The sequence below is a fragment of the Ailuropoda melanoleuca genome, chromosome 6 (genome assembly GCF_002007445.2).
Source record: "Ailuropoda melanoleuca isolate Jingjing chromosome 6, ASM200744v2, whole genome shotgun sequence".
In the NCBI taxonomy this organism is placed as follows: domain Eukaryota; kingdom Metazoa; phylum Chordata; class Mammalia; order Carnivora; family Ursidae; genus Ailuropoda; species Ailuropoda melanoleuca.
The window spans coordinates 94,302,075-94,324,754 of NC_048223.1; the positions used below are offsets into that span (position 1 = coordinate 94,302,075).

The 22,680-nt window shown below is 37.3% G+C and overlaps 1 protein-coding gene across 2 annotated transcripts in view; it reads left to right on the plus strand.

Annotated features, from left to right (window-relative positions):
• The window catches only part of PCGF5 (polycomb group ring finger 5), a 67,138-nt gene that overhangs the window by 32,431 nt on the left and 12,027 nt on the right, over window positions 1-22,680 (plus strand). For both annotated transcript variants that reach the window (XM_002917293.4, XM_011222400.3), the window contains exons 6-7: window positions 12,521-12,619; window positions 15,256-15,345. In XM_002917293.4, the coding sequence (XP_002917339.1) occupies window positions 12,521-12,619; window positions 15,256-15,345 (189 nt within the window). The remainder of the gene's footprint in view (window positions 1-12,520; window positions 12,620-15,255; window positions 15,346-22,680) is intronic.

Below are 22,680 nucleotides of genomic sequence, written 5' to 3' on the forward strand. Positions count from 1 at the left end.
GTTTTTCAGAACCAATTACAGACAAATATTTGAACTTTATGGCTGTCTGAGGTATAAATGACATTTGGGGCAAACAATAGACAACCAAAAATCTTAAAAGGAAAAGCTGGTGAATAAGAGGTCTATATATATCAAAGCCTCTGGGAGCTTTGAAAATCTCCTGGGAATCTGCAAGTCCAGGCATATACACAGGACTGTGTACATGCTCAGGAAAGACCTAAGCAGGCCTTAAGCTCTCACCTCTGGCTGACCTTGAGGCTCTGCACAAGCAGGATGTGAAGATTAAGGCAGAGTTGTCAACAACCTGGTTGAGTATCGGAGGTGTGCCCCAAAACACATGGTCTCCTAGCAAAGACTGGGAGATTTATTGGTTCCGAGTGTATAAGGAAATCTCTGTTCAGTCACTAGCCAACCAGTAGGTGGAAACTTCAGTGGCCACGTATTATAAAGAATACAGGCTTCACAGTTTAGGAAAGTCACTAAACAAAGAGAAACAGCAAGATATAGCCACAATAACAAACCCTACGAGGCAGGTGGGAACCTGATTTCCACTGTTGCCACATTATATTATTTTCAATGTCAAGTTTTCAACAAAAAATTATGACAAATAGAGTTAAAGTATTGCTCATATACAGGAAAAGAAGTAGTCAATTAAAACTGTCCCTGAAGAAGTCCAGACATTGGACTTACTAGGTACAGCTTTCAAGCCAACCATTTTAAATGTGTGAAGAGAACGAAAAGAAACCATATGTCAACACTTTAATGAAAGTGTAAGAACACAGCAGAGCTGAGGGACAAATAGGATCCTGAGCTCAGAGTGTCCCACAGATACACCAAAGCAGCAACTGCATCTATTGCAACTAATTTTAAAAATGACCTTAAAACTGGCAGAACAGATCTTCCACAGCTAGTCATAGAAAGGCAGCTACATCAAAAAGAGTAAAAGGAGTGCAGATATGGTTGGGAACCATACTAACCACAAACAGGAGGGATATCACAAGCACAGAGGAGCAAGGAAATCAGACCCCATACCAGTCACCCCCAGCCCTGGGGACCCACACTGGGAAGATGAGTCCCGATAATGTCTGGCTTTGAAAATCAGTGGGGCTTAACCCCAGGGGAGCTAGCGGGTGATAGGAAACCAAGTCCCCACCCTCAGAGAGCCAACACACTAACTTGCCCTAAAATACAGCATAGCAGCAACAGTTTGAAAAACATTTGAGGTATACATGAAGGATATTTATTGACTAATTTTAGAACCTATACCAGTGGGGCAGGGATCTGCAGATTTCTTCAGGAACAAAACTGTTTGCAGGTGTCATTTTTCTTGCCCTCCCCAGGCTAGATAGCTGGGTGCTTGCAGAAGTCAGTTCTGACACTGTCCATCTACCTTGCTAGCACCACATACCTGACCCCAGGGTTCCCCTGCAGATGTGCCCCATTGAACACATTCAGTTCTGCAGACATCCCTCCAAAGTGGCTCCTTCCCTGCCTTGCCCAATAGGCAGTCCCAGCCAGGACTGGCACCACTCCAAAGTGACTCGTGCCCTGGGGAGGGGAAAATTTAATCCCACATACCCTAGTTCCTGCAGCTGGGCGTTTTAGCTGGCTACACGGGAGCAAGCCGTGCCCTTAGCTGTTGCAGAGGCTAATTGTAGAAGCTAGGCTGAGTACCAGCCCCACTCACCAGTGAGCCCGTGGCAGCTGCAGCCAAGCCTCCCAGTTGGCCATGCAGGAAGCAAGCCCTACCCATCACTGCACCCACACCTTTCCCAGCAGCTAAGTAAAGACAGCTAGGCCATGTGTGGTCCCCACCCACGAGCAAGCCATGGCAGCTTCAGCCGGACCTCTTAACAGCATGGGGAACAAACCTTCACCCAGCAGGTGAAGCAGGTCATTGTGGCCAACTGGGCTGAAGGCCAGCTTTACTCACCAGCATGTCCACAGCAATCACAGTTCAGCCACAACAGGAAGGTGTATGCAGCCCACACAGGGGACACACCTGGAGCACCTTGTTCTGGTGACCAGGAGGTATTGTGCTAGAGGGACCTCTTCTACACAAGGCCACTTGTTTCAAAACAGGAGATGTAGCTGACTTACTTAATACATAGAAACAGAGTTAGACAAAATGAGGAGACAGAGGAGTATGTCCCAAATGAAAGCACAAGATAAAATTACAGAACTAAATGAAATGGAGATAAGCAATATGCCTAATAAAGAGCTCAAAGTAATGGTCATAAAGATACTCACCACACTTGGGGTACCTGGACAGCTCAGTTGGTTAAGTGTCTGCCTTTGACTCAGAGTCCTGGGATCCAGCCCCAAGTCGGGCTCCCTGCTCAGTGGGGAGTCTCCTCTGCCCCTCCCCCTGCTTGTGCGTGCATGCATGCATGCTCTTTCTCTCAAATAAATAAAAATCTTAAAAAAAAAAAAGATACTCACCAGATTTGAGAAAAGAGTGGATGAACTGAGAACTTTTCAACAAAGAGATACATAAAAAACAACTCGTCAGAACTGAAGTGTACAGTAACTGAAATGAAGAATACACTAGAGGGAATCAACAGCAGATTAGAGGATGAAGAATGGATTAGCAATCTGGAAGGCAGGGTAATGGAAAGCAATGAAGCTGAATCACAAAAAGAAAAAATAATGAAAATTAAGATTAAGAGAATTTTAAAAAATCATCAAGCATAAAAACATTCACATTATAGAGAGTCCAAAAGCAGAAGAGAGAAAGGGGCAGAAAACTTATTTGAAGAAATAATAGCTGAAAACTGTCTTAATCTGGAAGGAAATAGACATCCAGGTCCAGGAATCACAGAGAGCCCCTCACAAGGTAAACCCAAGGAAGTCCATACTGATACACATAATAATTAAAATGGCAAAAAGTAATGACAAAGAGAGACTCTTAAAAGCAGTGGAAAAAACTGAGTTACATATAAGGGAAACCCCTTAAGAATATCAGCTGATTTTTCAGCAAAAATTTTGCAGACCAGAAGTGCTGAAAGGAAAAAATGTAAAACCTACAACCAAGAATAAGTTATCATTCAGAAATGAGGGGGAGAGAGAAGAGATTCCCAAAGAGGTTAAAAGAGTTCATCACCACTAAACTAGCCTAATAAGAAATAATAGAAACTCTTTAAGTGGAAAGAAAAGGCCATAAGCAGTAATAAAAAAAATTAGGAAAAAAATTTCACAAGTAAAAGTAAACATACGGTAAAGATCGATCACTTGTAAAGCCAATATGGAGGTTAAAACACAAAGTAGTAAAATCAATTATATCTGCAGAAATTAGTCAAGGGGATACACAAAAAGATATAAAATACGTAAAACATGGAGAAGGGAGTAAAAATTTAATGCTATCAGAATGTGTTTAAACTTAAGAGATCATAAACTTAATACCGACTGCTGCTGTAGACATAGGATGTTATATATGAGCCCAATGGTAACCACAAATCGAAAACCTATAATAGATGTACAAAAAAATCAAGAGAATCCAAGAATAGCACTAAAGAAAGCCATCAAACCACAAGGGAAGAGAAGAAAGGAACAGAGAAGAAATATAAAACAACCAGAAAGCAATTAACAAAATGGTAGTAAGTACATACCTATCAATGATTGCTTTAACTGTAAATGGGCTAAATGCTTCAATCAAAGGACTTAGGGTAACTGTTGGATTAAAACAAACAAACAAAAAAAACATCTATATGGTGCCTACAAGAGACTCACTTCAGACCTAACGACATACAGACTGAAAGTGAAGGGGTAGAAAGAAAATTTCCATGCAAATGGAAGCAAGGAAAAAAAAAGGGCAGAGTAGCAATACTTATATCAGACAAAATAGACTTTAAAACAAAGACTGTAGCAAGAAACCAGGGCACTACATAATGATAAATGGATCTAGCCAACAAAAGTATTTAACAATTGTAAATATCTATGCACCCAACATAGGAGAACCTAAATACATAAAGAAAATATTAACAGACATAAAGGGAGAAATTAACAATAATACAATAATAGTTGGGCACTTTAACACCACACTTAACATTGACAGATAATCCACACAGAAAATCAACAAGGAAACTGACTTTGAACAACACATTAGACCAGATATATACTGAACTTAATAGATTTAAGTCTGGACTTAACAAATATGTACAGAATATTCCATCCCCAAACAGAATACACATTCTGTTCAAGTGCGCATGGAACATTCTTTAGGATAGACCACATATTAGGCCACAAAACAAGTCTCAATAAATTTAAGACTGAAATCCTATCAAGCATCTTTCCCAATCATAATGGTATGAAACTAGAAACCAGTTACAAGGAAAAAACCCCACAAACACATGGAGGCTAAACAGCATGCTACTAAACAACTAATGGGTCAATGAAGAAATCAAAGAGGAAATAAAAAAATACATGCAGATGAATGAAAATGGAAATAAAACCATCCAAAATATTTGGGATGCAGCAAACGCTGTTCTAAGAGAAAAGTTTAGGGGCACCTGGGTGGCTCAGTTGGTTAAGCATCTAACTCTTGATTTCAGCTCAGGTTATGATCTCAGGGTTGTGAGATTGAGCTCTCTGTCAGGCTCAGCACTGGGCATGGAACCTGCTTAAGATTCTTTCTCTCTCTCCCTCTGGCCCCCACCCTTCTACTTGCACACTCTCAAAATTAAAAAATAAGAGGGAAGTTTAGAGCAATACAGGGCTACCTCAAGAAACAAGAAAAATCTCAAACAACCTAACCTTATACTTAAAGGAACTAGAAAAAGAACAAAGCTTGAAGTTAGCAAAAAATAATAAAGATTAGAGTGGAAATAAATGAAATAGAAACTAAAAAAAAAGAAAAAAATAGAAAACATCATTGAAACCAAGAGCTGGGGGGCACCTGGGTGACACATTTGTTTGAGGATCCAGCTCTTGTTTTCAGCTCAGGTCATGATCTCAGGATTGAGAGATTGAGCTCCGCATTGGGCTTTGCACTCAGTGCAGTCTGCTTCAGATTTTCTCTCCCTCTCCCTCTGCCACCACCCTTGGCCTCCCTCCCCACTCACACACATGCTCTCTCTCAAATAAATCTTTTTAAAAAAAGAAGAAACCAACAGCTAGTTCTTTGAAAAGATAAGGAAAATTGATAAACCTTTTTAGCTTGACTCATCAAGAAAAAAAAACTCAATATCAGAAATGAAAGAAGAGAAATAACAGTTACACCACAGAAATACAAAAATTAGAATACTATGAAAAATCCCATGCCAACAAATTGGGACAACTTGGAAGAAATGAATAAATTTCTAGAAACATACAATCTTCCAAAACTGAATCAGGAAAAAATAGAAAATTTGAACAGACCGGTTACTAGTAACAAAATTGAATCAGTAATCAAAAACGCCCAACAAACAAAAATCTAGGATCACATGCTTCAGAGGTGAATTCTACCAAGCATTTAAAGAAGAGTTAATACCTATTCTTCTCAAACTATTACAAAAAATAGAAGTGAAAGGAAATTCATTCTACAAAGCCAGCATTACCCTGACACCAAACCAGAAAAAGACACTACAAAAAAAGAAAACTATAAGCAAACATCCCTGATGAACATAGATGCAAAATTCCTCAATAAAATATTAGCAAGCTGAATTCAATGATACATTAAAAGGATCATTTACCACAATCAAATGGGGTTTATTTCAGGGATGAAGGGATGGGTCAGTATTGGCAAATCAGTGTGTTACATCATATTAACAACAGGAAGGATAAAAACCATACGATTTTCTCAATAGATTTAGAAAAACCATTTGACAAAATACAACATCTGTTTATGATAAAAATTCTCAACAAAGTAGATTTAGAAGGAACATACTTTAAAATTTAAAAAGGCCATATATGAAAGACCCACAACTAACATCATACTCAATGGTGAAAACAGCTTTTCCTCTGAGATCAAGAACAAGACAAAAATGTCCATTCTTGCCACTTTTATTCAACATAGTACTGGAAGAAGTCCTAGCTGAGCAGACAAGAAAAAGAAATAAATTCTCAGACAAGAAAAGTAAAAGTTCCAAATTGGTAAGGAAGGAGATAATCTCATTATTTGCAGATGATGTGATATTATATATAGAATACCCTAAAGACCACCAGAAATCTATAGAACTGATATACGAAGTCAGTAAAGTTACAGGATATAAAATTAATATAAAGAGATCTGTTACATTTCAATACACCAGTAACAAAGTAGCAGAAAGAGAAATTAAGAAAAGAATCCCATTTATAGTTATACCAAAAATAATAAATTATCTAGGAAATTGAAAGAGGAGAAAGACCTATACTCTGAAAACTAGAAGAAATTATAGAAGAAATTGAAGGTGACACAAATGTAAAGATATGTTCATGAATTGGGAGAATTAATATTGCTGAAATGTCCATACTACTCAAAGCAATCTATAGATTAAATGTAATTCCTTTCAAAGAACAAATAACATTTTTCACAGAATTGGAACAAATCTTCCTAAAATTTGTATGAAACCGCAGGAGATTTTGGATATCCAAAGCAATTTTTAGAATAGCAAAGCTGGAGTCACCACAATCGCAGATTTCAGGATATACTACAAAGCTGTGGTAATCAAAACAGTGAGATATTGGCACAAAAACAGATACGTAGATCAATGGAACAGAATGGAAAGTCCAGAAATAAACCCTTAATTCTATGGTCAGTTAACCTGCAACAAAGGGGCTAGAATATACACTCAGGAAAAGACAGTCTTTTCAATAAATGGTGCTGAGAAAACTGGACAGCTGCATGCAAAAGAATGAAACTGGACCATTTTATTACATCGTACACAAAAATAAACTCAAAATAGATTAAAGACTTAAATGTGAGATGTGAAACCATAAAACTCCTAAAAAGAAAACATAGGCAGTAATCTCTTGGACATCACCCTTGCAACATATTTATGGATATGTCTCCTTGAGCAAGGGAAATGAAAGCAAAAATAAACTATTGGGACTACACCAAAATAAAAAGCTTTGGCACAGCAAAGGAAACTACCAACAAAACAAAAAGGCAACCTGCTGAATAAGAGAAGATATTTGCAAATGATCTATCTGATAAGGGTTAATATCCAAAATAATATAAACAACTCAACATCAAACAATCCAATTTTTTAAAATGGGTAGAGGACCTGAAACAGACATTTTTCCAAAGAAGACAGATGACCAACAGACACATGAAAAGATCCTCAACATCACTAATCATCAAAGAAATGCAAATCAAAACCACAATAACATAATCACCTCACACTCATTAGGACGGCTATTATCAAAGACAACACAGAAAACAGCAAGTGTTGGTGAGGACGTGGAGATATTGGAACCTTTGTGCACTAATAGCATTTTTAAAAAGAGTAAAATACTTAGGAATATATTTAACCAGGAAAGCATAAAATTTGTATACTGAAAACTGCAAAACACTAAAAGAAATTAAGGCTCAGGTCATGATCTCAGGTTCCTGGGATCAAGCCCCACGGCAGGCTCCCTGCTTAGCAGGGAGTCTGTTTGTCCTCCCTCTGCCCTTTCCCCTGCTCATGCTCGCTCACTCTCTCTCTCTCAAATAAATAAAATCTTTTTAAAAAAAGGAGAAGACGGCCTAAATAAATGGGAAGACATCACATGTTCGTGGATTAGAAGACTTAATATTATGAAGACTTAATATTGTGAAGGCTTACACAAATTATTTTCAGATCCAGTGATAACCCTAACCAAAATTCTTACTGCCATTCCTGCAGAAATTGACAAGCTGATCCTAAAAGTCATAGAAATCCAAGGGACCTGAAATAGTCAAAACAATCTTGAAAAAGAACAACAAAGTTGGAGGACTCAAAGTCACAATTTCAAAACTTGCTTCAGAGCTACAGTAATCAAGACAGTATGATACTGATAAAAGGGTAGACATATAGATCAGTGGAAAGAATTGAGGGTCAGAAATAAACCCTTATACTGATAATGAATTTCGTTTTGACATGGTGGCCAAGATAATTCAAGGGAAAAAAAATAGTCTTTTCAACAAATGGTGCTGGAACAATTGAATATCCACATGCAAGAAATGAAGTTGGATCCCTACCTCATGCTATATATGAAAATTAACTCAAAATGGACCTATAGCTAAATGTAACAGCTAAAACTATAATACTCTAAGAAGAAACATAGGGATAAAATTTCAAGACCTTAGATTTGGAAGTAGATTCTTAAAAAAAACTAGATTTCATCAAAATAAAAACTTTTGTACATCAAAGAACCCTAGCAAGAAAGTGAAAAGACAACACACAGAATGGGAGAAAGTATTTGCAAATCACACATCTGGTAAACCTTTAGTATTTAGATTATATAAAGAGCTCTTACAAATGAACAAAAAGATAAGTCATTTTTTAAAGTGGGCAAAAGATTTAAATAGACCTTTCTCCAAAGAAGATAAAAAATGGCTGGGGTGCCTGGGTGGTTCACTCAGTTAAGCATCTGTCTTTGGCTCAAGTCATGATCCCAGGGTCCTAGGATCGAGCCTTGCATCGGGGTCTCTGCTCAGCAGGGAGTTTGCTTCTCCCTCTCCCTCTGCTCTCTTGTGCTTGCTCTTTCTCCCTAATAAATAAATAAAAATCTTTTTTAAAAAAAGATGATAAAAAATGGCCAATGAACACATGAGAAGATGCTAAACATCATTAGTCGTTAGGACTATGCAAATCAAAATCACAGGACGTACCACTTCAAACCCAGTAGGATGCCTTTTTTTTTTCAAAAAATAAGTTAGGTTAGTGTATAATAAACTATAAGCTAGAATCAAATACTGATACATGCTACAACATGAATGAATCTTGAAAACATTATGCCAAGTGAAAGAAGCCAGATGCAAAGGTAACGTATTGTTATGATTCCTTTTCTAGGAAATGTCCAGACTAGGCAGTCCATAGACACAGAAAGCAGATTGGCTTTTGTCAGGTCTAGGGAGAAGGAAGAAGTAGTGACCGCTAATGAGTAAGTTTCTTAGTGGGGTCATGAAATGCCCTGGAATTAGATAATGGTATTGGCTGCACAACCTCATGAACATATTAAATATTACTGAATCATACACTTTAAATGGTGACTTTTATGGTATTTGAATTATATTTCAATTTAAGATAAAAGTCAGAGTCAAGCTCGACAGTTGCTTTAGCTGAAGGTACTAGCCATACTATTCCAAAGATGAGAGGAAAAACACTTTTAGGGATGTGGATTTAAAAAACCAACAGGGGTGCCTGAGTGGCTCAGTCAGTTAAGCGTCTGCCTTCGGCTCAGGGCCCTGGGATCAAGCCCCACATCAGGCTCCCTGCTCAGAGGGGAGCCTGCTTCTCCCCTTCTCTTTGCCCCTTCCCCCCCACACACTCCTGCTCTAATAAAATCTTTTAGAAGAAATAAGAACAAAAACCTCAAATAATCATTATAAGAACTAGAATTTGTTGAATTGTATCCTACAACTGGAAAACTCTGTAACCCGTGGTATTGACCACTAGCTGATTTCAGATCTAGTTTCTTAACTCTTCTAAAACAAAGGGATAAAGATGCTTCTAGGGTAACCACCTTAGAAGCAGAAAGAGCCTTTTTTGAACTGTTCCTCTCCTGGCCTGAGTTGGAAGGAACAGGTTAGAAGGCAAGGGCATTGTGCCATTAAAAGGTGACATTCTGGAAACGCAAAACAAATCTTTTCCCATATAATATTTCTTCAGATATGCAGGGGAGCCTAAAATGTTGATCCCCCCAGAGCAACTGGCAAGGCCTGAGCTATACAGCTACTGTCCCAGGCAGCAGTCTCCCCTTAACCCCTTGTTTGTAGTACAAATGTTTCCATTTTCTGTGTGTGTTATGAAATGAAATGGCAGGAAAGCAGCACTGCTCTTAGGATCATCTCTTTAAGTTCCTCCCCACCATCTTCGTCATCTCTGCTGAGCACTATTAATTTTCATTGATTCTCTTAAAACATGTTGATTACTTTTCAGAGACCTGTATAGCAGCAAGTCCAGGGTGTACCTAGCTAGGAAACAGCAGGGTTACCTTGTATAATTGTAGAATGTTTCTATAGAGAGAAAATGCATAATTGTCATATTGTCATTTTCTAAGTACTTACAAATCAAATATTAAATAATTCAGGCCAGAATTTTGTTAGAGACTAATGTCAAACCTTATTGAATTATAAATTCCAGAAACAAGCTTTTGTCTTGTTTTTAAAATCTTCCCTTAACTCTTCTGACACCTCTGTACTTGTTAACAATTTCTGAAAAGTTATGAGTAGCGATGCCATGCTCATTTCTGTAGGTTTTTTTTTTAAGACCTGAGATTTCTCTGCAGATGAGAATACATTTAGAGGGTCTTCCTGTACCCGCACATTATACTCTGACTTAACTGGGATCTAGAAGATGTGCCAAGCATTCTCTGTAAGCTGTTTGGAACAAGAAAACAGACAGGAAACCTTGGGTAGTTGAGATGATGTGAATAGATAACAGGGAATATCTGTGTGAATATTTATCCCTCTGTTTCCATGCTGTCTAGACTATCAGTCTTCCCATTTGAAATGGCTGGAGTATGTTTTGCTTTAGATATAACTTTTGACTTCTGTTTTCTTTTATGGATACTTTACCGTATAAATAGTGACCAAGTATCATTTGTAAATTTGTTTCTATTGGTCTTTGCTAGGAAATATATTTTGATAGGAACACATTTGCTTATAATAGATACTAACTGGATGACTCTCTTTTTCTTTTTTTTTTAAGAGACAGAACATGCATGTGTTGGTGGGGAGGGGCAGAGGGGGAGAGGGAGAGCAAGAATCTTAAGCAGATTCCATGTCCAGTGTGGAGCCCAAGGTGGGGATCAATCTCACAACCCTGAGATCATGACCTGAGCCTAAGTAAAGAATCGGACACTTGACCAACTGAGCCACCCAGGCACTCATGGATGGTTCTGCTTTTGACTTAGTGAATTTAAGAACAGTTCTGCTTGCTGACCTAATATCCTGTATATATAAGTAGAAGTAATACTTTATATATTTAAAAGATTCGATTGCTGGCTTTGTTTTACTATTGATAACTTTTAAGGTTTGGAGATGTAATTGTGTTTCACAAATTGGTTCATGTTTATCATGTCTACAAACCTCATTTTGATTTTTTCAGTTTGAGCATTCATTCTGGATTGGTTCTTATATTTTTTTAATTTTTTTTATTATGTTAGTCACTGTACAGTTCATCCCTGGTTTCTGATGTAAAGTTCGATGATTCATTAGTTGCGTATAACACCCAGTGCACCATGCAATACGTGCCCTCCTTACTACCCATCACCAGTCTATCCCATTCCCCCACCCCCCTCGTGTCTGAAGCCCTCAGTTTCTCAGAGTCCATAGTCTCCTATGCTTCATTCCCCCTTCCGATTACCCCCCCTTTCTTTATCCCTTTCTTCCCCTACCGATCATCCTAGTTCTTATGTTCCATAGATGAGAGAAATCATATGATAATTGTCTTTCTCTGCTTGACTTATTTCACTTAGCATTATCTCCTCCAGTGCCGTCCATGTTGCAGCAAATGTTGAGAATTCGTTCTTTCTGATAGCTGAGTAATATTCCATTGTATATATGGACCACAGCTTCTTAATCCAGTCATCTGTTGAAGGGCATCTCGGTTCCTTCCACGATTTAGCTATTGTGGACAATGCTGCTGTTGGTTCTTATGTTTTAGTGATGCTCATGCTTAAAGGGTAAATTAGTACTGCTAATAAAATGAGAAAAATCAAGACACATAGAACATTGCTTTTCCAGTAAAGTACTGCCACAGCCCATCAGATACCTGACTTTTAGTTGTAGGGAATCTTGTGGCCTAATTGACCTCTGTTGAACCCTAGGGCTCCTTAGAGCCCCATTAGAAATCACTGCTCTTTCAGAGGGGAGGAGGGTGGGGGAATGGGATAGACTGGTGATGGGTAGTAAGGAGGGCACGTATTGCATGGTGCACTGGGTGTTATACGCAACTAATGAATCATTGAACCTTGCATCAGAAACCAGGGATGTACTGTATGGTGACTAACATAATGTAATAAAAAAACATTAAAAATAAAAAATTTAAAAAAAATCACTGCTCTTTTAAAAAATATTTTAAAGTTACAAGACTTTTTAAAAATATCCCTAATACTTTTAGAAGTGACATTATATAATAAAATATTTTATACGCTTTCTGTGACCTTTATTTTTGATTGAACTCAATGTGTTGTTAACCAAATTATCTAGAGGTATGCAGATTGTCGATTGCCCAGGATTTTCCTCATACATTTTTGAAGAATATCATGTAAGTATCCAAGAATTAGGAACATTTTTACTCACTAGTACTAAGGAGCTATAATTTGAAATGTTTTCAGAAAATACTTTGAAAATACTTAAAATGATAGTGGAAGTGACACCTGTGGTTTCATTAAAAGGTAGAATATTTTAATTACTAATGTTTATTTCCTTTAGGGTTTAATGAAGAAATTCATTCGATGTTCTACGCGTGTAACTGTGGGAACTATTAAAAAATTTTTAAGTTTAAAACTAAAACTTCCAAGTTCTTATGAGGTAAGTTAATAATCTAATCTTGATCATTTTGATAATTCTGATCTGAAATAAAATTCTAACAAAAGTAAAAATTAACTGAAAATGCATTTAATTTTTGTAGAAACAGGTTATTTTCATGTTAAAATTTAATTTTGAGAATATTCTATTTAATCTGTATTTCTTATTTTAATATCTAAAACATGCTACTAAAGCATTTAGTGGTTTATAATTAGAAGAGATACTTAAATAACTTCTATGTTCCCCAAATAAATAATACAGCTGACTAGATTTTTTTTAATGCCAACATGTTTTTTTTTTAATGAGAACTTTGAGATCCATTTTTACCAATTCTTTATAGACTTCTTTGTCAGAATGTAAGAACATTGTCGTGTTATGTAAAAGGATTTTGTAAATAATGTTCCCTTAATTGTGTCATATGCAAAAGTGGTATTGTTTAGCAGAAGGTAAAAGCAACATAATTGCATCTGCGTAAATGCAATTTACCAGTTTCCTTACGGAGAGATAAACTGCCCTCAATTTGATCACAGCACAGCTTGTAATGTGTTCAATGTTTAGCGAATGTTTATGATCCTAGGAATATAGATATAACGTAATGAGGAGACATGGCTACCATTTCTCACCTGCCCAAATGGCAGTCTTAACAACTTGTATTAATTTCTCTTCCTCCCCTTTGGGTTCTGATAGTAGCAGCTTCTGAAGAAGCGAAAGACTAAGACTAGTTTCCTATATAAACAAAGACACCAAAGGCAACATTAGTTCTTCATTATGTACACTAAGATTAATGTGAACAGTTTATCATAGCAGAAATAAAATAGGATTTGAACATAGGCACTGGCAGGTATTAAGTATGTATTTTGAGGAAGCCTCTGATCCTAAATTTATTTAAAAACTCTTAGACAACTAATAATCTGTGGATTAAAAATTCTTACTGTGGTTTGGTCCTACAAATATTAAAACATTTCCAGAAACATTAACTTTACATTAGGGAAAAAATTGTGAAAGTTAATCAAAGCCCTATGTACTTGGAAAAGTAAAAGATGACAACTTAGATACAACAGCGAAAATAGAAAAAGAAATTGTTTTTATGATTTGGTTTTGTACTTTATTCTCTTCTTACAAAATACCACATGCAGTTTTATTTCCTTACTTTTAAGTGTGACCCATTGAGTTATTTTCTAGTTTCCAGGAAGTTGTTAGAGCTGAGAGGACTATTTCTCTCATCCAGTCTCACTGCTGGCACGTCATGGATCCCTCCATAGAAGCAGACAGCAGGGCAGGAAACTCTGTCCACTGACAGCTCCTTATCTATCCCAATGTAAAGGACTGTTCCTATGATTTTTAGGAACATTTACTGGTTCCCCCTTATTTTGCTGCCTGACACATACGGCGATGTTTCCATGAAATACCTAACAACTGAAGCTTTTGCAACAGCATTGCTAACTGGGGCAAGATAGTTCCATTTTTAAATGACGAAGAAGCAGTGTACCTAACCAGGGATTGCCTCCCAAATCTCTTTACTTCTTTGCTTATGAATTTATTTTACAGGCAAGATTAAAAAAATAAAATTATCTACTTTGTCCTTTTAAAAATAAAATGTCTAAAAAACGTTTGAGGTCCATGTAAGTCAACATAAATAATCAAAATATCAATATAATTCAGCTAAAAATGTGTCTAATACAATTGGAACACTACTCATTTTAAAGTTCAAAACTCTCTAGTCTCTGTCTAATCAGACATATAATTATTTAAAGCCCATTTTTCTTCCCTTCCCACACTTTAAATTCTATCAGTTTGCCTTTAATACCTAGAGAACTGAAATGTTTTATTTATAGGGACCTGTGATAAACGTTTAACTATAATTTGTTGAGTTGGTAAATCATAGCCACAGTTCCTAGGGCCTTCTTAAGGATTTGTGGGGGGTTGTTTGGTTCCTGCAACTCTAGAGCAAAAGTGAGCTTTGGAAAGCACATTCCTTTTTTGAAGTTCGATGCAAGGTGAGAAGAAGGTCCTGTAAGTATTATTTAAGTTACCAACCAAGCAAAACAGGCCAGAGAGCCCTAGAAGATACAGGCCTGTGACATGGTCCTAACTGTTCTCTCGACTTAGCTACAGGCAATTACTGGAAATTCTCAAATGCCTTGAGGTCCCCATAAATCTTATATCCACATTCATTCCTTTACCCTCTTTGAATACAAACTAATGAGAGGAAAGCAAGTCTAAATCTTGAGAAGGTGAAAGCATTCTGAGAAGTGAATTCATAAGCCAAAGGCGCTATGAGGTCTCCACAGTTCCTTCCCATTCTGTAAGAGACAGTCACAGAGTACATCTAAACTTTTAAGGTTGCACAGAGACATGGACTGAGAAAGCTTACACTGCATGTCAAAATTATGTATATAGACTTGAGTGACAGGTATGTGGGACAAGACAAGCACTGCTTCATGTTGCTTATATCTGAATTGTTAATTATTATGAGATGGACCAGTGCTTTTAATAAAAATATTCAGTGTTCTTTTTAAATAATGGTTAATATTTCTATTATAACTATTTGAATCTTTTTTGAAATTTGGGGGGAAAATGTAAGACACTAATGAATTTTTTTACTTACATTAATGGATCTGTAACTATTCTTTTTAAAGTTGGATGTGCTGTGCAATGGTGAAATTATGGGGAAGGATCACACTATGGAATTCATCTACATGACAAGATGGCGACTAAGAGGCGAAAACGTAAATTGCTTTTATATTTACCTATGTGTATATTTAGTTATATGCCATTTTGCTACTCATAATAAACAGTATTACTTAGAAACAAACAAAAACTAGCTTGGGAAAGAGAAGAAACTGATTCATTTTACTGTTTATCCCAGCTACTCCATGATAATTGGTCCTAAGTACAAGACCAAGATCTGTGTTAAATGTGGTTTTGTTATATTTAAGGTGAGTTAAAAACACCATCTAAATACGTTCAGAACTCTACTTACCTCAATACAAAGATGGCACTTTTTTTAAAACCCCAATGAAATATGGGAACTTCTAACTATATGGAGTCAAGTGAGGAGACTAAGTTTTGCCCTGATTTGTATGTTGTTTAATGGTTGATATTATTCTTTGGTTGTGGCATAGGGTACAAATAGGGTGGAATCTAGGTAATCTTTTTTTCAGGTACCTCCTTTACGTGAAAGTAAAAAATTGGATCAAAGGGTAAGTGAGTTTGCAGTGGTTTCTGATGTCAGAATTAGATTGTTGTGGCTTAGGCCCTAGGCAATATGAGAGAAATGATGTAAAAGGAGAAAACCTGAGAAAAACTCAAAACACCCAAAAGGAGAATTCTGTATTTTGAACTATACCTTTGCTTAGGGTTAATTAGAAGGTTCAAGCATATCTTATCTGAGTTCTGTGTAACATTGATAGTAGAGAAATCCAAGGGGCTAGGGATTATAAGGCTGATGGATTATCAGTGAGGAATGTAGTAGTAATGCTACCAGAAATTCTCTTTATAATCTTATTACATGAATACACATTAATTGAGATTGACTGAAAAGTTGTATTAGATGACTTCCAGGGTCCTCTCAGACATTAAGGTTCTATGGTGTTTATGGTACAGTATGTCATACTTCTAAACTCTGCATAATTTAATCTAATAAGCTAGGTTTTATTACATTATCTTATGAAAATATAAATTAACTATAAAAAATACAGAATTAAGCAATGTAATCTCACTCAAAGACAGGTAATACAGAATCTGAATGTAATGAGGGTTGCCATGTTACAGTGGTTCAAAAACATACTTCTGTGGAATGTAAACATCTATGGAATTGTTATAAAACCTCAAAAAGTCATTATTGTGTGTTGTATTCAATGGGTAGGAAAATTGGCTGTGTTTTTCAGAAATGTCTTGATATGATATAACAATAAATGAAGCACCTAACATCTAAAGTCAGAATTTTTTTTTCTGAATCCCACTTGGTTTGTAAAGCCTTCCTTGTGAGGCTGAATTCTCATGACCAGGAAGAAAAAATTATGGTCTAGTACCAGTCACCAGCTAGTCCTGTGCCCTAGAAGAACTCATTAGACCTCTCTCAGCCTCATTTTTTTAAAAAACAAATCTAATTATCTTCGTGTTTGGTAAATTACTACCTGCCTTTCTAGGACATTTTATAGTTTTTTTTTTTTTAAATGGTTCTACATACATCACCTTCATTGAATCCTTCCAACCAAATGTTTCAGGGACCAAATGCAGATTACAGAGTTAGTCAGTTCCTTCTTACCCAGCACAGTTGGGGCCTAGATACTGTGATATTACATATAATATCATAATATAATTTTAGCTCTCTTTGGTAAGTCATTGGGCATTTTATTATGTGTTAATGATTTTCAAGCGCTATGAATAGGTTTGCCTTAAGGTTGAAGAGATGGAAAAAGTCATCTACTCACTTGTTCTTCTCACAGTCCCTTCCCACACTGCCAGTTATTTTTAAGTCAAAGCATGAAAGAGCCCATTTGAAGAAATTGTTGTTAATTGACCATCAGTTAAATCAGTCTTTACTACAATTATGTTTCTGGTTACACATATCTGATAGTTTAAATTCCTATGTTGTTTAAGGCATATTTTAATAAAAGTTGGTTGGGAAAATGGTTCAGTACCTTATGATTTTTCATTCATGTAAAAACTAAACCAATAAATAGAAAAATTACATTTTATATTTAGTACAATGGTAAGTAATATATTAGTCAATTTTATTTTTTCAACATGACAAACCTGTTTTTCGTTTATTCTCCTCCAAACCTGTTTCTAGCCTCAGTCTTTACAATCTCAGTAGTTCCAAGGTTTTTAGTTCCATTTTTCCAGTTTCTCAGACCAGAATCCCCAAAGCCGGTCCTGATTAGTTTCTTCTTTCATCTGTCCTTAGCAAATTCTGTGACCTCTCCTATCAGAATCCAGTTATGTCTTACCACCTCCACTTCTGCCACTCTGGGCCCCACTGCCGTCACCATTCTCCAGATGTTCTGAAAAAATCTCCTCCCTGGGCTCTATGCTGCTTCTCCTGCCTCCAGCCAGGGTCCCCCTACTGTCCTGGCCCAGCACAGCAGCCAGAGGGATACGCCGAAAACAAGTTAGAGCATGTCACTTCTCCGGGTGCCTGGGTGGCTTAGTCGTTAAGCGGCTGCCTTCCGCTCAGGTCATGATCCCAGAGTTCTGGGATCAAGCTTCCCTGCTGAGTGGGAAGTCTGCTTCTCCCTCTCCCACTCCCCCTGCTTGTGTTCCCTCTCTCGCTGCCTCTCTGTCAAATAAATAAAATCCTTAAAAAAAAAAAAAAAAAAAAAAAGAACATGTCACTTCTCTGCTGTCAACTTTCCAGTGACATCTCATACGATTTAGATAAAAACCAAAGTTCTTCCAAGGACCTGTAGATACGGACTCCCATGACTTTTCCCAGACACCTCTGTGATCTTACTCTTGCTCTCCTTTGGCTCACCACATTCTGGCCCCACTTGCTTCTGTTTCCTCTCACACGCGGGGCTTTCTCCTGCCTCCCTGAGTGTCCACCTGAGTCATTTTCTTGACCCTCTTCAGCGGAAGAAGTTTGCTTCTACATCACCTTCTCAGTGAGGCCTCCACCTTTCCTTGATAATACAACCCCCCGCCCCGCTCCTAGTATGGCACGATCCCAATCCGTTTTATGTTTGACTGTTTTCTGTAGTATTTGTTTCATACCGTCTGGCATACTATGCCACTTACTTATGTTTATTGTTTATCCCCCAACTCAAATGTAGTCCGAGGACAGGGATGATTATTTGTCCACTGCTGAGTCTCCAGTACCAGAGCAGTGCCTGGTACAACCTCAGTAAGTATTTGTTCATAGAGTAAATCGAATGGAAAGTTCCTTTTATAAGGTCATAGTTATGCAAAATATATCCTAAAGATCATCTCATTTATTTGAATCTCCATTTCTCCTTTGTTTTCTCTTAAATTTTAAATTTTTGCTCATGTTCCAACTAATTATGAATTATAATAGTAATTGGTGAATTCTGACAGTTGGGAGTGAATGGACAAATTAACAATAAACAGTCATTTCTTGATCAAGCCCCTTCTAGTGTATTTGTGGCAATCGCATCCCTCCCTATCTCTACCCTCTGTTGCCAACAGGATGCCAGGATGTGTGACAGGCTTACATGACTCTGACTACTGTTACTGCTACCTGGCTGTGGTAGGTCTGGGTTCAGCTGCTTTCCTAAACTCATGACCACCTTGTGGTTCTTTTACTTGTTTCTAGTACTTTTTTACACTAAACATTTTGATCCACCTGGGATTTGTTTACTTACATACACATACCTACAATAAAGCTAAGACTCTAAATTATTCTAAGATTTTTTTTTTGCCAAAAATGTAATTTATTGAATAAGCCATACTTTCTCTCCGTGTTTTGAGTTGTCACCATTATCTGTGCATATGTATCTATATATGTGTATACACAGGTACGTATACACATGTTCCTGGACATTCTATTTTGTTCTTCTGCGTATGTCTTATACCTGCACCACACTACCCAGTTTGTATAGCTTTTATAAAAATCCGATCATATACCATTCCTAATTAAAAGCCCCTCAGTTGTCCATTTTCTTTGGGATAAGTTTGAATAAAGTTCAGACTAATTTATAAGGCAAATAGGCCTTTTAGGTTGCTTTATGATGTTACGGCTAAGCTCATTATTCTTTTAAAAATGGTGTTGGCTAATTTTACCCACTTATTTTTTTCAGATGAACTTGAGAATGGGATTGTGATTGGCATTGGAATAAATTTTTAGGTTGATATGGCTGAAATTGGCATCTTTGCAGTTTTTTTCGTCTACTTGGGGCCATGAGGACGGGGGTGTTCTCCTCATCCGTTCCAGGCTCTCGTAGGTCTCTGAGTCAACCCCGTGGCTCTCTTCCCTCTTCGTGCAGGATGCTGCCTCTGCCCTCAGGGTCTTCCACCTCAGGCAAGGCCACTCTGTGTTCCGATCACCTCCTTACCTGTCCGAGGCCTACACTCCTAGGAAGAATCTTGGAGAAGTCTGTTTGGCCTCTGTTTCTCCAGAGCAGCAGCCCATCTTCCTGAGCCCCACAGCATCTCTGCCTCTTTCCTCTTCTTTATCCTGGGGCAGTTCCACTGAATGCTCAGCCTGTTTTCTGTAGTCTTGCACTTTCTGGATTTTATCTGTAGGAATTAAATATCTTTACAGTTAGGGGCGCCTGGGTGGCAGAGCGGTTAAGCGTCTGCCTTCGGCTCAGGGCGTGATCCCGGCATTATGGGATCGAGCCCCACATCAGGCTCCTCCACTATGAGCCTGCTTCTTCCTCTCCCACTCCCCCTGCTTGTGTTTCCTCTCTCGCTGGCTGTCTCTATCTCTGTCAAATAAATAAATAAAATCTTAAAAAAAAAATATCTTTACAGTTAGCTAACTCCTAGAGATTTTTCGGTTCATAATAATAGTGCTACCTGAAGATGTTATACTCAAGATTGGTGTTCATCTTTGGATTAATGGGAGAAAATGTACCTTTTCTTAAAACCAGTGCTTCTCAAATTTTAATGTGAATAGAAATCACCGGGGGATCTTAGTAAAATACAGATTTGACTCAGTAGGTCTGGGGTGGGGCCCAAGAGCCTGCATTTCTAACAAGTTCCCAGGAGATGCAAGTACATGTAATCTTTGGACCATCTTTTGAGTGACAGGATTTTAGGAAATGTGATACATAACCATTGGATTACCCTGTTGCTTCCACATCTGTAAATTCAGGGTGTAGAATTACAGAATTAGATCTCAGTCTGGAAGGGACTTAGTTATTTAGACTAATCATCAATAATACATGATCCTCTTTATAATATCCATGCAGTGTTCATCCCATTTTGGAAACATAAATTTTAGGAATCATATGTACTGTTCTGCAACTTTTTCCTCATTTGATATGTCATATGGAGAATCAACAAACTCGATATAATTCTTTGTAACAGGTTGATAGTATTCCATTTGTGGAATAATCTGATTAACACACTCCTTTAGTGGAAATTTAGACTTTTTCAAGTTTTTTAACATTACAAGCAATGCTAGATTCCAGTACATATATCCTTTTGCACATGTGCAAGCTTATTCATTAGCTAGATTCCAGATGTGGATTTAAAACAAAGTGTGCATGTTTTGATAGATAAAAATTACCCTCTTAAAAGATTTTAGCAGTATATAATTCTGCCAGTAATGTATGAGAGTGCCCATTTTCTGACATCTTCAACACTAAACATTATCAATTTTGTATTTCTTCTGTGAAGTTTCTTTTCCTATCCATTGCCTTGCTGCTCTTTTTCCATTATGATGTTTGTCTTTTTCTTACTAACTTCTAGGAGCTCTTTGTGTATTCTGGATTCTAAAATCTTTGGTTATATGTGTTGTAGCTCTTTCCTCCCAGTTGTGTTCTGCTTCCTAGTTTTGTTGTTGTTGTTTTTAAGATTTCTTTGTTGAGAGAGAGAGCATGAGCGGGGGGGAGGGACAGAGGGAGAAAGAGACTCCCCTCTGAGCAGGAGTCCAGATGCAGGGCCTGATCCCAGGACCCCAGGATCATGATCTGAGCTGAAGGCAGAGGCTTAACCAACTGAGCCCCCCAGGCGCCCCTCTACTTCCTGGTTTTGACTCCGTTTTTTTTTTTTTTTTTAATCCTTAAAATTTGAGATACCTGTCTTGAAATTTTTTAGTAAGAATGAAATATTATAAAGTACCTAGCAGAGTGCCTGACATAGTAAATGTTAGTGAGTTTATGAAGTGCTTATATATGTTACATTTTGTTATTATTATAATTCTCACCTAACTTCCTCTCGTCCCTGGGAGCTTAACTGTTAATGTTTTTCCATTTGGCCTCAGCTTTCATCATGAACTCACATTCTTCCTGCTCACCTCTTCTCTGGTAGGTTGAGTACTAACTCTCAGTACAGCCCCTCCTTCCCAGGTGATGCCAGTTGGTTTTGTATCTTCTAGCAACTCCCTGCCCCCACCTACCTGAAGTTATTGCACCACATCTGTCTTGCTTTGCTTTATCTGCATTATCAAGCAATTTTAGGAAAAGCAAACATCCTTCTTGACTGATACCAAAGAGACGAATAATCACTTAGTGAAATAGCCTTTTTCACCTTAACTCTTCACTCTTAAATGCTGTTTGGGACTTGGCGTTTAGGATTTGCAAAGTCTAATAGGCCAGAGCTTGGGGACTCTTCAGAGAGAAAAGGAAAGGTTGCTAAGGAGAGCAGTGCTTGGCATGTCTTATAGCATGCTGATGGGTCTGGTACAGAAAGTCAAGAACTCACTCCTGGAAAAAATTGCTAGTCTTTTGGGGAAAGGGGAAATTTCTAAAATTTTAATTAAAAGGCTACCAATACATTTGTTTTAATCATTCCTTCCCTTAATATTCTTCCAAAGTATACTTTTTTTAAAAGCTGCTTGCTCTAGGATGTTAGATTTATGCTGGTTAATTGACACCTATTTTTTATGTATTTTTCCCCATTTTGAAGAGGCATGCAATGTTGAATTCATATATACATAATTTTAAAGTATATATTTCATTGTTTATAATCATGTTACAATTAAAATAATGTTCATGTTTAGTAAGTATTTAGCTCAACATTGAAAAATCAAGATTTGGGAATGATCTTTTTTTTTTAATATGAATGGTTAAACTGTTAAAAGTTAGTGGGTTTACAACTGAATCTACTCAATAGTTTAAAATGTGTTCATTCATTGATTTACTCATGAAACATTTTTTTGAGAAGCTGCTGTGTGTGCCATTTCTGGGCCTTAGTTATTAAGACTACACATATGAATAAGATAAAGACTCAAGGAGCTCATATTCTCACACTATTAAAATAGATATGGAGACTAAAAATCTCATCTGAGCAATATAAAGAACCTAATCTAGAACAGAAAATAGACCCCTTACATGAGGCACAAGCCGCATACCCCTTTCAGAGCTCTGAGGTCCTAAAATAGTGTTACTTTCGTGGGTAGTAGAAGGGCGAGCTAAGCGAGGGTAACCACTGGA